This window comes from Plasmodium falciparum (assembly GCF_000002765.6).
Source record: "Plasmodium falciparum 3D7 genome assembly, chromosome: 13".
NCBI classification, from domain to species: Eukaryota; Apicomplexa; class Aconoidasida; order Haemosporida; family Plasmodiidae; genus Plasmodium; species Plasmodium falciparum.
Window position 1 is genome coordinate 440,001 of NC_004331.3, and position 15,000 is coordinate 455,000.

General features: G+C 19.1%; 6 protein-coding genes across 6 annotated transcripts; 5 read left to right on the forward strand and 1 right to left on the reverse strand.

Annotated features, from left to right (window-relative positions):
- Positions 1-264: 264 nt before the first annotated feature.
- On the forward strand, positions 265-5,283 carry PF3D7_1309700 (vacuolar protein sorting-associated protein 18, putative; the record flags this gene model as incomplete). Its single annotated transcript, XM_001349789.1, has 1 exon — positions 265-5,283. One exon carries the CDS (start codon positions 265-267, stop codon positions 5,281-5,283), a length of 5,019 nt encoding a protein of 1,672 aa, XP_001349825.1.
- Positions 5,284-5,610: 327 nt separating this feature from the next.
- PF3D7_1309800 (conserved protein, unknown function) lies at positions 5,611-6,658 on the reverse strand (the record flags this gene model as incomplete). Its single annotated transcript, XM_001349790.1, has 2 exons — positions 5,611-6,446; positions 6,577-6,658. 2 exons carry the CDS (start codon positions 6,656-6,658, stop codon positions 5,611-5,613), a joined length of 918 nt encoding a protein of 305 aa, XP_001349826.1.
- A 765-nt stretch (positions 6,659-7,423) lies between these two features.
- On the forward strand, positions 7,424-8,101 carry PF3D7_1309900 (conserved Plasmodium protein, unknown function; the record flags this gene model as incomplete). Its single annotated transcript, XM_001349791.1, has 1 exon — positions 7,424-8,101. One exon carries the CDS (start codon positions 7,424-7,426, stop codon positions 8,099-8,101), a length of 678 nt encoding a protein of 225 aa, XP_001349827.1.
- An 805-nt stretch (positions 8,102-8,906) lies between these two features.
- On the forward strand, positions 8,907-9,668 carry PF3D7_1310000 (ATP synthase subunit O, mitochondrial, putative; the record flags this gene model as incomplete). Its single annotated transcript, XM_001349792.1, has 1 exon — positions 8,907-9,668. One exon carries the CDS (start codon positions 8,907-8,909, stop codon positions 9,666-9,668), a length of 762 nt encoding a protein of 253 aa, XP_001349828.1.
- Positions 9,669-10,397: 729 nt separating this feature from the next.
- Positions 10,398-13,415, forward strand: PF3D7_1310100 (conserved Plasmodium protein, unknown function; the record flags this gene model as incomplete). The annotated part of the gene is made up of 1 exon (XM_001349793.2): positions 10,398-13,415. The coding sequence occupies one exon, from the start codon at positions 10,398-10,400 to the stop codon at positions 13,413-13,415; it is 3,018 nt and encodes a 1,005-aa protein (XP_001349829.2).
- A 645-nt stretch (positions 13,416-14,060) lies between these two features.
- PF3D7_1310200 (conserved Plasmodium protein, unknown function) lies at positions 14,061-14,636 on the forward strand (the record flags this gene model as incomplete). Its single annotated transcript, XM_002808960.1, has 2 exons — positions 14,061-14,169; positions 14,311-14,636. The coding sequence occupies 2 exons, from the start codon at positions 14,061-14,063 to the stop codon at positions 14,634-14,636; spliced, it is 435 nt and encodes a 144-aa protein (XP_002809006.1).
- Between the last annotated feature and the right edge of the window lie 364 nt (positions 14,637-15,000).

Below are 15,000 nucleotides of genomic sequence, written 5' to 3' on the forward strand. Positions count from 1 at the left end.
TATATAGTTAGAAGAGTTATATACTTTTTTATTTCGATGATAAAATATAAACAATACTTAAAAATAAATCTACCTATAAATATAAATATATATATATATATATATATATATTTTATATATATATTTTATATATTTTTATTTTTTTCTTCCTTTTGTTACATAATTATTTTTAAGTGTTGTTATATTATATATATATATATATATATATATATATATTTTTTTTTTATTTTTTTTTTTTTATTTTTTTTTTTTGTGTTTTAAAAAATGAACAAGTCGGAGAAAGAATTTTCTTTAAAGCTATTTAAAATAAAAAATGGGAACATCAACTTACTAAAAAATAGAATAACTCATATAAGTATAAATAATAAATGTATTCATTTGGTGTTGTGTAATAATACATTAATAAAATATAATGTGGAAGAAAATGAGTTATGTTATATAGATTTTTATAACAAGAAAACAACAAATAATAAAGGAGAAATACGATCGATATATTTTGATAGAAATTGTTATCATGGATTTATTTGTTTGGCAAATAAGGAATATATATATATTCATTTCGAAAACAATATTATAAAAAATATAATACAATTAAAAAAATATAATATTACAAGTGTTATATTTAATGATTATACAGAAATAAAAAATACATTCCCTTTTCTTATCTCCACAACACAAGGAGAAATAATTGAAATTAATATTAATAATAAATCTTCAAAAAATATTGATTATGATGTAATATTTTCGGATGAAAAGTTATCAATCCTCGACGTTAATATGATAAATATAATAAAATGTAAGACATCACTAAATAGTCATAAACAAAATGGTCATAGGTATGATGATAATAATAATGATGATAATAATGATGATAATAATAATGATGATGATAATAATGATGATAATAATAATGATGATGATAATAATAACAATCATAATAATCATCTTAATAATAAACATGTGAAGGATTACCAAGAAATGATAAAAATTATTTATTTTACTACAAGCAATAGCCTACATGAAATTAGTTATACTTTTAAGAATTATAAAAACAAAACTGACGATAAAAATGATAATACCTTCACTTATGTGAAATTAAAAACCACCTCCCTTCCATATAATATTAAAAAGCAAACAAAAGTTTATGAAACACCTCTAGATTCTTTATGTTCAATTATTAAAATCGAAAATATTAGAAATACAAATTATCTTTTCTGGTTAAATGGATGTTCTATATTTATTAGTAAAATTAATAATTTCAAATCACCCAAATATTATACACCTGATAATAATAAAAAAAAAAAAAATAATAATAATAATAATAATAATAATAATAATTTCTTTTTTAATAATAATATGAATCAAGATGAAAATATTTTCTCGTCATCTTCAAATTCTTTTAGTGATTCTGATCAAGATGTAGAACATATCTTTTCGTTAAGTGATGATGATTATTTATATGAAATGAATAATTCAAATATATTAAATAATACACATAATAATGATCATACTATAAATATTAATAATAGTAATCCTATAGACAACACTCATATTAAAAAACAAAAATTACCAAGAAATAAACTATATACAAATAATAATTATTCACACAAAAATAAAGATAATGTAAGTAACACGACATCTATTCAATCCAGAAATAAATATAATAAAATAAATTCAGAATTTTATCTAGACAACAATTATATTATTATTAATTTTTTAGATTTACACATTTTTACAACGGATAATATTACTGCTTTCTCATTTACAAAATCATTCTACGATTCGGTTTATTCAACAAATAGCAACTTAACATATAATTTTAAAGATCAAGAAAATGAACATAATGAGCAAAATTTAAACATAAATAGTACTAATATTACAAATAGTACAAATAGTACAAATATTAAAAATAATAGTAATAATAATAGTAGTAATAATAATAATATATCTACCATGGTCGATATGTGCATTAATCAATCTTATATTTTCCTTTTATTAGAAGAAAAATTAATCATCATAAGCAATGTAAAATTTAAAAAAGTCTATGAACAAAAACTCGATACAGAAACGTACGGTCAAGCACTAAGAATTATCAAAGATCATTCAGATAATCAAGTTTGGTTATGTACATCAAAATATATTTTTAAAATTATACAAAATAAAAAAAATAATCATATCATGTATTTTAATTTAAAAAAAAAAATTAATTCTAAACAAATTGCACAATCAAACTCTTATACGCAAAAAATTAAAATGACCAATTTTATTTTAAAAAATAATAAATATGATATACATCAATATAAATATACAAATATACGTATTGACGAAAAATTAATATCCTTCTTACATAAACAACAATATTTTAATATATCCTCATTTCTTTATAATAATATACATTGTTATAATAATGTAATCAGAATAGCTCTTTATATTTGGCTCATTCAACTCTATATTTATTCAATTGATTTATACGCTTATTTGTATAAATCTACTTCATATTATTTTCATACAAAACGAAAAAATTATATTTTTAATAAAAATTATATGATACAAGACACACATAAAAAGCAAAATCTTAGTGATCTCTCTTCAGACACATCAACAGGAACTTATGTAAATCGTGATTTTTTAGACAAACATAATGAACATAATGAACATAATGGGATAAGACAAAATTATTCCTGTTCAGGTGATTGTGTTTCCGGGTCAGGCAATTCTTTAACAGGGTCAGGTGATTGTGCTTCCGGGTCAGGCAATTCTTTAACAGGATCAGGTGATTGCGTTTCCGGGTCAGGCAATTCCTATTCCAAATCATGCGATAACTACTCATGGTCAGGTGATTTTCACTCCGAGTCACATAATTCAAATTATGAATCATCCGATAAAGATAAGGTCTCCATATCAGAAAAAAGGGGTGGTGAGCATATGACAAATAATGGTAACAGAAATACAAATAATATAGACGAAATAAAAAAAAAGTTGGATGTTACAAAAAATGATGAAGAAGGTCATGAAATATCTAGCGTTTTATTAACAAATATACGTGGTGATGATAAAAAGGAAGAAGGAGAAATATTAGACCCTCACAAGGACAAAATAGGGAATGATAATAAAGGAGGCAATAGAACAACAGCAGAAGATAATTTTATGAACAAGAAAAAAAATAAGTTTTATTTTAAAAATAAGAATGATAATTTGTTAAAAAAGAATAAGACGTTGTTCTTGCGCTTTTTTGATCAAATTATAAATAAAGAAGAAAGGAAAGAGGTTAAATATCATTTCGATTTTGGTAAGGGGAAAAAAATAAATCTTAAAGCGTTAAGTGAATGTGATGATTTTTATATTTTATTAAAAATATATAGAATGAAAAATACTGAGATATATAATTTTTTAAAAAGTCAAAAGAATTTAATAATGAATGATATAGAGACATATAAAGAGATATATATAAATAATGATGTAGATATAAATAATTATGGAAATGATACAATGATGAATAATAATATTTATATAAAGATGAAAAAGAAAATATATAAAGATATTTATTCATATAAATGTCTAGAAGTATGTATATATATAATCATATTATTAAAACATTTTAAAAACTTTTTTCAATTAAATGATATAATAATTGAAATTTTTTATAATTTTAATAAAATGAATTTTTTATTATTTTATAAATTTTTATGTAATGATTATAATTATATAATAAATTATTATATGAATAATAATAAATATAATTTACTCTTTAATATAATCGTTTTATTACCTCAAAATATATTATTGGACGTTTTAATAGAACATGCTTTTGCTTTATTTTTACATAAACCACACAAATATGTAGATATCTTAATATATTATGATAACATAATTGAAGATTATACACATATAGTAATGTGTATGTTTATGGTCATCTACTTTTTTAAAAATAAAAATGATCATAAAAATATTGGAACCTCAAAAAATGTGTTTAAAAGAAATGGAAATATGCAATATGATATAAATGAACAAGATAATACAAATGAACAAGATAATATAAATAAACAAGATAATATAAATAAACAAGATAATATAAATAAACAAGATAATACAAATAAACAAGATAATACAAATGAACAAGATAATACAAATGAACAAAATAGTGTAAATGAAAAAGACATTATAAATTCACAGGATAATTTAACTTCACGAGAAAATATATATCTATATAACAAACCAATAAATTTCAAATATCAAAATAAACATACAGAAGAATGCATAAGGTTTCTAGAATATTTGACCAACAAACTAATAGAAGAAAATATCCTAGAGAAAAAAGAAAATAACGAAAAGGAGAATTACATCTATACGTTTCAATGTACATGGGAAAAACATTATATAATAAATTGCTTACTAATATTATATATTGAAGAAGGAAACAACGAGAAAATTAAAAATTCTTTAAAGAAATTAAAAAGCGCCAATATACATTTTGATTATTTATTTATTATAAGATTTTTAAAAGAAAAAAGGAAAGAAATGTTTATACCGCATATTTATATTCTAATGAAATATTTTGAAGAAGCTGTTGATAAATCACTTGAATTAAATGATTACAAAACAGCGAAAAAAGCTGTGATTTTATGTGATGATGAAGAAGAAAAAAAAAAATTATTTATTAAAATAATCAAACATATATCCAAAAATATAAATGATCATAATTTAAAAGAAATTATTAATTTAGTTAGAGATTCAAATTCAATTCTAAATCTACATGATATCTTACCTTATATTAATGAAACGATTATTATTGAATATTTAAAAAAAGATATCTGTAATTTGTTAGAAATATATAATTTAAAAATTAAGGCAAAAAAAGAAGAAATTAAAGAAAATCTACATACTATAGATTTATTAAATAAAGATATAAAAAATATTCAAAAAAAATATGTTATATTAAATAAAAATGATATATGCTATATATGTAGAAAAACAATTTTTTATAAAAAATGTTATGTCTTTTCTTGTAATCATTATTTTCATAGTGAATGTGCTCTTAATATATATATAAATAATAAATCAAAGGAGGAACTTTTCGACTTTTACACAATACTTCAACAATATAAAAATTCAATAATTACCAAAAATGATAAAGAAATAATGATTTGTGAAAATAAAATTGATGATATATTAACAGAGGAATGTTATATATGTGGTTCCTTCTCTCTTGCATCAATATCTCAGCCTTTTATATCACCCAACGAGTATGAACTCCGAGATACATGGAATATTTCAAATGACTGAACATTTATACGTAACAACACAGAAAAGAAACAAACATATTGATATATTATATGTAAATATAAATATATATATAAAAAAATATATATATATAAAGATATATATATATATATATATATATATATATATATATATATATATAAAGATATAAATATATGTTATATTATTTACTATATTGTAATTTTTTTTCGTTCCCTTTTTCTTTTTTTTTTTTTTTTTTTTTTTTTTCATTTTTCATTCTGTTGTGCCATGTACCTGTTAAATTTTTCATATTTTATATTTTTTATTTTATTTTTTTTTGTTTTTCTTTATTTCCCCCTCCCCTTTTTTTTAAAAACAACTTTTATTAACAAATGGCAGAAATTTGTTTGAAAAGATTAATGACCCATAGGATGGATATAGAGGATCATTTTCTAAATTGTTTTTTTCATAAACATTATGTTCATACTTCTTATTTGTACTATGACATTCTTTATGGTAATAATCAAATATATTCATTGTAGGAAAATTTTGAGATGAAGGAACGATAAAAAGAAATGGAGGATCTAATTTAAATTTTCTATTCATTAATAAGGGCGTTGTACATTTTGTAAGACATAATTCACATTTTCTTTTTTTATTTTGTTTTTTTAAATATAATTCGACATATTTATTTTGAACTTGATCAAATGTCCTTTTCATATTCCATGAGATATATAACCATGGGTCCCCAAAATTAACGTCATAATAATTTATATAATAATCTAATTGCTTATCATCTTCTTGTGTCCAAGGTTTATTTTCATTTTCTAAAGGAGGCGCTTGGAAATTTTTAACAAAATCATCATATGAATCTTCTGGATATAAACCATAATTATATTTATTTATATATTTCCATAACTTTCTCCTTTGTTCATTAGTTAAACAATCTATAAGAAATAATTCCTTTGGTGTTATTGTAACAAATTCTTTCCAGCTTTTAAAGCATTTTTCAATTTCATCAATATTTTCTCCAATTTCAATCCTTTCCAAAAATGTTCTTATATCCCAATTCTTAGGAGGATCCTTAGCACACATTTTTAGCAACTCCCTCTTTTCATTTTCTATCTCTTCGCTCTTCTGCCTTCTCAAATGTTGTCTGAACAATTTCAAATCAAAAAACCGTCTCTTCTTCTTAATAAGTGGTCCTAAAAAGAAAAATGTTCACAAATATGGGGAAAAAATATATATATATAACATATATTATATTGGAAATAATCAACATATATATATATGTAAGTATTTTTTTTTTTTTTTTTTTTTAATTTTTATTTGTACCTGTATCATCGCAATTTTTACGAAGAGATGATGTATGTAAAAATCTCAGCTTTTCAAAACTTCTATTTAGCAATTTCTTCATTAAACTGTTCACCTAATTCTTTTTACTTTCAACTATTTATTTTTAAAAAAAAAAAATAAATAGATGTTGCATACAATTCGGATATATATCACACATAACTTTAATAATATACCATAAATGGGGGAAAAAAAAAAAAAAAAAAAATACTTACATATATATATATATATTATGTAATACTCATATCTACAAAAGAATATATAATATATTCATTATATATATATGTTTTATATCTTTCAGTTGTTATTTTATTTTATTTTATTTTTTATTTTTTTTATGAACAATTCAGAAAAAAAAGTAAAGCTAGCCATTCCTTCTATATAAAGTAACCCCAATTTTTTTTTTTTTTTTTTTTTTTTTTTTTTTTGGTAGATTCAAAAATGCAAACTATAAAAATGTATACATAGTGACAAAAAAAAAAAAAAAAAAATTTGGATTCTTGTCATTTGAACTAATAATGAAAAGTACACATACACATATATATATATATATATATATATATGTATGTATTAGGTATATATTTTTTTTTTTATTAAAAATTTACATATTATATTTTTATAAATCTTTTAAAAGTTTGGTTTCTTGTTTCAACAAAGTTGTGTTATATATGTATCATAAAAATATATAGTACAAACATAATATATATATTTTTATTTTATAATAAATCCATCCATATATTTCATTGAATACATACTTTATTTTAATTTTTTTTTTTTTTTAATTTATTTTATTTTATTTGTTTAATTTCTTTTCGGAGAATGTTCCATTATGATATGCTTCGTACAAAAATACACAAAAGTTGCTGTACAGTCAAACCTTTTAAGATATTCTTTGAATAATTTCACAACGGTTAAATTATATAAGCCCTCTAAATTTGAAGGTATAAAAAAAAAACTGTTTCTTAAAAAAAGACTGTTTAATATAATTCACAAAAAAAGAGCGAACGATATTAAGGGAGAACCATTTTATGATAACATTACACAGTATACACAAAACAAGAGGAAAATTTATATGAATAACAAATATAATGTGAAGGAAACAAAATATAAAGATATAGAAGAGGAGAATACACAAGTTAAACAAAATGAACATGTATATATAAATAAAAATGTAAGTCATAATATACATACCAATGATCATAAAACTAATGATAAAAGTGTACAAGAAAAAAAAAAGGAACATATTACTATAGAAGAAATTCTATTTAAAACAACTACATTTGGATATATAGAATTACAATATATATTATCTACATTTATTTATTACGAAAAGGAGAATATAACAACTCACGATCTTTTAACTCTATATAATTTTGTCAATTTATCAGAAAAGGATATATATGATTATTTATCATCAAAGGAAATTATTCCTGAACAATTTGTACGAACAAGAATAATTACAAATTTATTAAAATTTATAAATGTGAACCATCCGTCTTTAAAATAAACATGTAATATTATTTTATTTTTTTTTTAAATAAGTTATGTGAATACTTTTGTTTTGATTATACTATATAAATATAAATATATATATATATATATATATATATATATATATATATGTAAATATTTTTTTTTTTTTTTTTTTTTTTTTTTTTTTTTTTTCTATTTTTAATTATTTATATATTATTACAAATACATAATTCATTCAAAAAATTATTAAAAATATATATGAAAATATTCGTTATTTTATCTGTTCTTAATATTATGGAAATATATATATATATATATATATATATGAATGAATGAATGAATGAATTGTTATTAGTACACATGTGAATTATAAAATGAAATTAATATATATATATATATATAATATATATGTTTATTTTTGTGCTCTTTTAAAAATGTGGTTAAAATTATTCTAACACATTTTATTTAACTTTTTTTTTAAAAAATAATTTACCTCTTTATTTTATTATTGTTTTAAAAAATATATATTTTTTATCTATCTCCTGTTGTATGCTAGTTATTTTTCTTTTATTATTCATTTTTTTTTTTTTTTTTTTTTTTTTTTTTGTGTATGCGCAAAAGATATAAAATAAATTTTGTTTTATATTTTTAAAATATAATATATATATATATATATATATAATATATATGTATAATATTATATATGTATGTATTTTTTTTTTTTTTTTAATTGTAAAGGGGATATATTATCATAAGTAGAAAAATATACATATGTTACACATATTAATTTCCCATTTTTGAAGAAAATAATATAATTAAAAAAAGAAAAAAAGAAAAAAATGAGATATGCTTTTGGTACTAGTTACTTAACTTGCTTTATGGGAATAAATAAAGCTATGAAAAAGTTTGTTTTTAAAAAAAATAAATATTCGTCATTACATTTATTTGAAAGAAATGAGATAAATAATTTTCAAATCAATATTATGGATAGAAAATATGTCCATAGTATAAAAGAAGAAAAGAAAAAAGAAGAATCAGAAGATTATTATTTATCTATGGGCGATAATATAGAAAAGCGTTATAGTTTAGCATTATATAATGTAGCTAAAAAACAAAATAAGATAAATGAAATATCTAACGATATGTTATTTATAAAAAATCATTTATTAAAAGATACAACATTCCAAAAATTTTTACACACACCAAATATTGAAAAAAAAGAAAAAATCCATTTTATTAAAAATGAATGTAAAACATTAAATAAATTTAATATAATAACAGAAAATTTTATTGAATCATTATTTGATTCAAAGAGAATATCTTTTTTACCAAAAATTATAGAAGAATTTGAATTTTTATTATTAAAACAGAGAAAAGAAATTAAATGTGTTGTTTATACAGCAAATGAAATTGATAATAATTATAAACAAAAAATTCAAGATTCTATTTTAATTAAGTTAAACAAAAAATTAATACCAATCATTCAATATAAAACTGATCCTTATATATTAGGAGGTCTCATCTTACAAATTGGAAATCAAGTTTATGATTTCTCAGCAAAATCAAAAATTGACAAAATTAAAACGAACTTTTCTCAATAAATATAATATCTATAATATAAAAAAAACAAAAAAAAAAAAAAACAAAAAAAAAACAAACATATAAATCTATAATATAAAAATATTATATACAATGTTATTCGTTCATTTATTTATTTATTCGTTCATTTATTTATTTATTCGTTCATTTATTTATTTATTCATTCATTTATTTTATTTTATTTTATTTAATTTTTTTTTTTTTTTTTTTTGTTAAGTTAAAAAAAAAATATATAAATTATTCAAACTCATAATTAATTTTTTTTTTTTTGCATACAACAAAAAATATATAAAATTTATTTATAGTAATAATGATACATCCAATAATAATAATAAAAAAAAAAAAAAAAAAAAAAAAAAAAAAAAAAATTTTAATTTATAAAAATTATAGAAACTATATAAAGAATTATTATACACATATTTGGAATTATATATATATATATATATATATATATATATATATATGTACATATATGTGTACCTTATATTTTTTATATATTATAAATAATATTATACTAAAATTATTTTATTATTTATTTATTTATTTTTTTTTTTTTTTTTTTCTTCTCTTTTATTTTTTTCCCCTTACTCCTTAGTATATTTCATTCTATATATATGAAATATCTTATATTATATATCCATCATGTAATAATAAACAAAAAAAAAAAAAAAAAAAAAATACATATATATTTATAATATATATATATATATGTGTGGATTATTTATTGTTCTATGTTTCATTCCAACAATATGAATGAACATATTAATTGTTATATAAAGGACTTAAATTTTGATGGGTTAGGAAATTATCTTTTTGAAAATCTGAAACACATTGAAGAAATAGGTACTTGTATATGTTCTCATAATCTTACTATTATTATAAACATATTAGAAAAATGTGGAAAGAAAATTAAAAACGAAAATCTTTTAGATCAATTATTTAACGAAATTATAAGTGAAGAACATGTTGATACTGTTTTATTATATATGAAAAATTATGTTTACTTTTTATATAAAATAATATATCATTTTGATAAATTTCAAAATATAGAAAACAATAAAAAGTTGTGTGAAAACTTTCTAACATTCTCAATATACCTAATTATTTATTATGAACAAAATGAATTTATAGAACAATTACTCTTAAGCTTAATACATAATTTGGAAAACAAAAAAAAAAAAAATGGGTATAAGAAATATATATTATTTCAACTTGAAAAAAATTTCTATGATTTGTATTGTTTTATTCATTTACCTGATTTTATTTTCATAAATTCATTTTTAATATATTCATTTGCTTCATTAAGTAATAATCCAAATGATAGAACGAAAAATAATTTTAATAATATTATAACAAACTTACAAAAGATTAATATCTTTTTTGAAAAAATACATTCAAACGTATATAATGATGAAAATACCAATGGTCATTTAATTGATGATGTAAATATCTTAACACAAAAAATTAATAAAGATAAAAATAATTATGATATCAAATATATAAAAAAAACAAAAATAATACATGATACTATTTCGAATCATAATATAAAACTTATATATAACGAAAAAAATCATTTTTCTCTTTTGTATAAATATATAAATTTATCATTTGATACAGACACATATTCACTCGATCAAAAAGAGTATGAAGGAAACTATGATGTTACAAATATTAATGTAAATAATTTCCTCTTACTTCTTAAAATTCTATCACCATCTTTTTTCATATGGACTGCAACTAATACAAAATTCAAACAAAAGGAAAAAAAAAACAAATATGAAAAAAATGATACGGTAACTCAAAACTCTAATAATACAGAAATCACAAAACAAAATTACAAATATAAACATATGTATATTATAAACAATACAGAAAATATAAATTATTTGAAAGAAACTAGTGACTCTTTCTTTTTTTTTTTTTGGTATCTTCTTTCCTTAAATCAAACAAGCACAAAATGGAATGAATCTATTAACACACTTATGGATCATATTATAAATCATTTTTTTTTTTTTTTTCAAAACTGTCATCCATTTGTTCATGGTGAAAACGAAAGAAAAAGCTTATCATACCATCCTTTCACCCATAAAAATAATTTACAAACATATTTATGTAACGGAAATCAAATTGAATCAATAGAGAATCTACAAAATAAAGAAAAAAAAAATTTTATCCATACATCAATACATTATAATACCTTTTGTGAAATAACCTCCGAACTCCTATTTCGAAATAAAAACAAAATTTTATTAAATTTAAAAAATTTAATTATTTGGGGATATATTTCGCCAGATGATACAGATGAAATGAACTTTTTTAACATAGCAAATATATTTATATTTAACAGTAATAATTGTCATCTTTTCAAAAGACATGAATATGTACATCAATATATACATAAATTATTCTCAAATGAAAAGCATGTTTTCCTTTTTTATAATTACACACTCTTTAAAAAAACATATGAATGTAAAACATTAAATTTTAAATATATGGATAACTTCTCAAATTATATATCCTCTTTTATTCTCAATATTATTTTTAGCCTGACCAAATATTATCTCACGTCTAGCTTTTTTTGTGGTCAGGTAAAAATAATGAATTCAACTATAAAAGAAAAAAAAAATTCTGAACAAGCAATAACACTAGCCAAAATAAACAAACAAGAAATAAAAGAAAAAAAAAAAGAGCAAAATAAAATAAATAGCAACAATGATATTAATAATATTAGTAAAAATGATACTAATTTACTGCAAAAGGGAGAATACCAAAATATCGAAATAAATCATTTATCCAATTTATTACCAAAAGATAATACTTTAAATGAACTTAGTAGTAATATAATAAATTTATATTTTCATTTTAATAATTATACCTATGATGAAAGAATAGAACATTTATTTAATGAATTGCTTTTCATATGTTTTAAATTTATTAATTATCCATTAAAACATGTACAGCTATGTTGTTTAAGTACAATTGTGGAAATAATAACGAAGATGAATATTTATAATCATATTGAATATATTGATAAAAAATCTGATACATTCCTTACATTTTTATATGATGAATCATTTGATAAAAATGACATAATTAAATGTTATATGCACATAAAATGTAAATTGACAAAACATATAAATATCAAATTAGTTAAATCCATAGAACATCTAATACAAATTTTTAATTTAAAATTATGTAATAAAACATTATGTTCAATTATTTGTAAACATATTTTAATATCCTTTTATTATCATCCTTCAGTATTACCTATAATTTTATATAAGTATATTCAAATTATTATGTATTTAATGGAAAGTAACAGTATTAATATAATTTTAGATTCCTTAAAATGTTTACATATTTTATATAAAATTAATCCTCAGGAAATAAAAACATTCAACCATGATATAATATATAGATTACATTTACTATTCAACGTATTTAATCAAAATGACAAAAATATCGAAAATCATGTATCATTTAATTCTATAAATCAATTTGAATATTCCAAGGACAATAATTACATATCATCTAACAATATAACATCATATTTAAAAAAATTTTATTTCAATAATATACAAATAGAAAAGCGAAGAGAAGAAATGCTATTACATATAAAACTTATATTATATTCCATATATGTTATTACACCTCCGGATGAATATTTATCATCGCTAAAAATATTTGAATATTATCCGAAAGAATATGAAGTGTATTCAAAAAATTTTGAAATTTTTTCGAGGTTTTAAAAATAAAAATACACATTTTTTTTTTTTTTTTTTTTTTTATAAATAAATTATATATATGACAATTTATATTTTTTGTTTTACACAAAGCATCATTTCTAATTAAATCACTTCTGTTAGATTTTTCTGACATGTCGAATATATATTTCTTATATATGATCGACAACAATTTATTATTTCAATTTTTTTTTTTTTTTTTTTTTTTTAAATAAACTATAATTTTTCTCTATATGATTAAAAAGGTTTCTTTTTTTGATATAAGTGCTCAACGGTGCATTTATAGAAGTTAAACAAAGTAAAAAAAAAAAAAAAAAAAAAAAAAAAATAGAATAAAATAAAATAAAATAAATAGTCAAAAAAAAAAAAAAAAAAAGCAAAAGAATATGAATATGAATATAATTCTACATAAAATATGTGAAAGACAAAATTTGAAAAATTATATGTATATAAAATATATTTTATATATGTGGGGAAATCTGCATATATAAAGGATATTAAAATGAAAAAAAATTGGTACAATTCTAAATAATATATATATATATATTATATATATGTTTATTTTCATTTATATATATAAATATATATATATATGTGCCACAGATTAACCAAGTATCTTAAAAAAATGAATACATATATAAATATTTAGAAATGAAAATACAATACATGATAATAATATATTTTATCATTTTGATCTGCGACAATTTCTTAAATGTAAATGCTATACGAAAAAAGAGTTTAAGGAACAATATTAATAAAGGTAGGCTAAAATAATAGAAATGAATAAATATATATATATATATATGTGTTTTTTTTTTTTTTTTTATTATTTAATTTGCTTTGTTTATTTTTTTAATAATTAATCTTTATCCCATTATGTCTTTTTTTGTTTTCTTGAAAGCACACAATCACCATGAAAACATACAAGGGAATACTTTATCGAATTTTGAAATTATGAAGGAAAAAAATAATGTATCAAACATACAATTAAACTCTTCTAAATTTTTTGATATTTTAGCTTCAACCAGCTTAATGAGAAATTCTGGTGGTGCAATGTCACAAGGTCCGGTTTACAGAGTAGTTCAGAATATTCATGATAATAATGAAAATATTGGAGCAAGTCTAGTTTTTGTCATATTCTTATTATTAGTCGTATTTATCTTATTTTTTATTTTTTATTTCATTTTCAAAAATCATGTAAAACACGTGAAATTTATGAACAGTTAATGATTTTTTTTATTTTTTAGCTAGAGCTAGCTTATTATTAATTAATATTTTTATTTTAAAAAAAAATTAATAAACAAAAAAAAAAAAAAAATAGTAATAAAATAAATTAAACAGTTATAAATTTTATGAACAGTTCATAATAATAGAAATTAGCTAGATTAATATATTCTATAACGATATCATTTTTTTTTTTTTTTATTTATTTTTATTTTAAGTTTAAACATAGATATATTTTTTAAAACAACATTATTATTATTATTATTATTATTATTACTATTATTATTATTACTATTATTATTAGTAGTATTATTATTAGTAGTAGTATTAATAGTTGTATCTCCAAAATTAATGTAAACATAAAAAT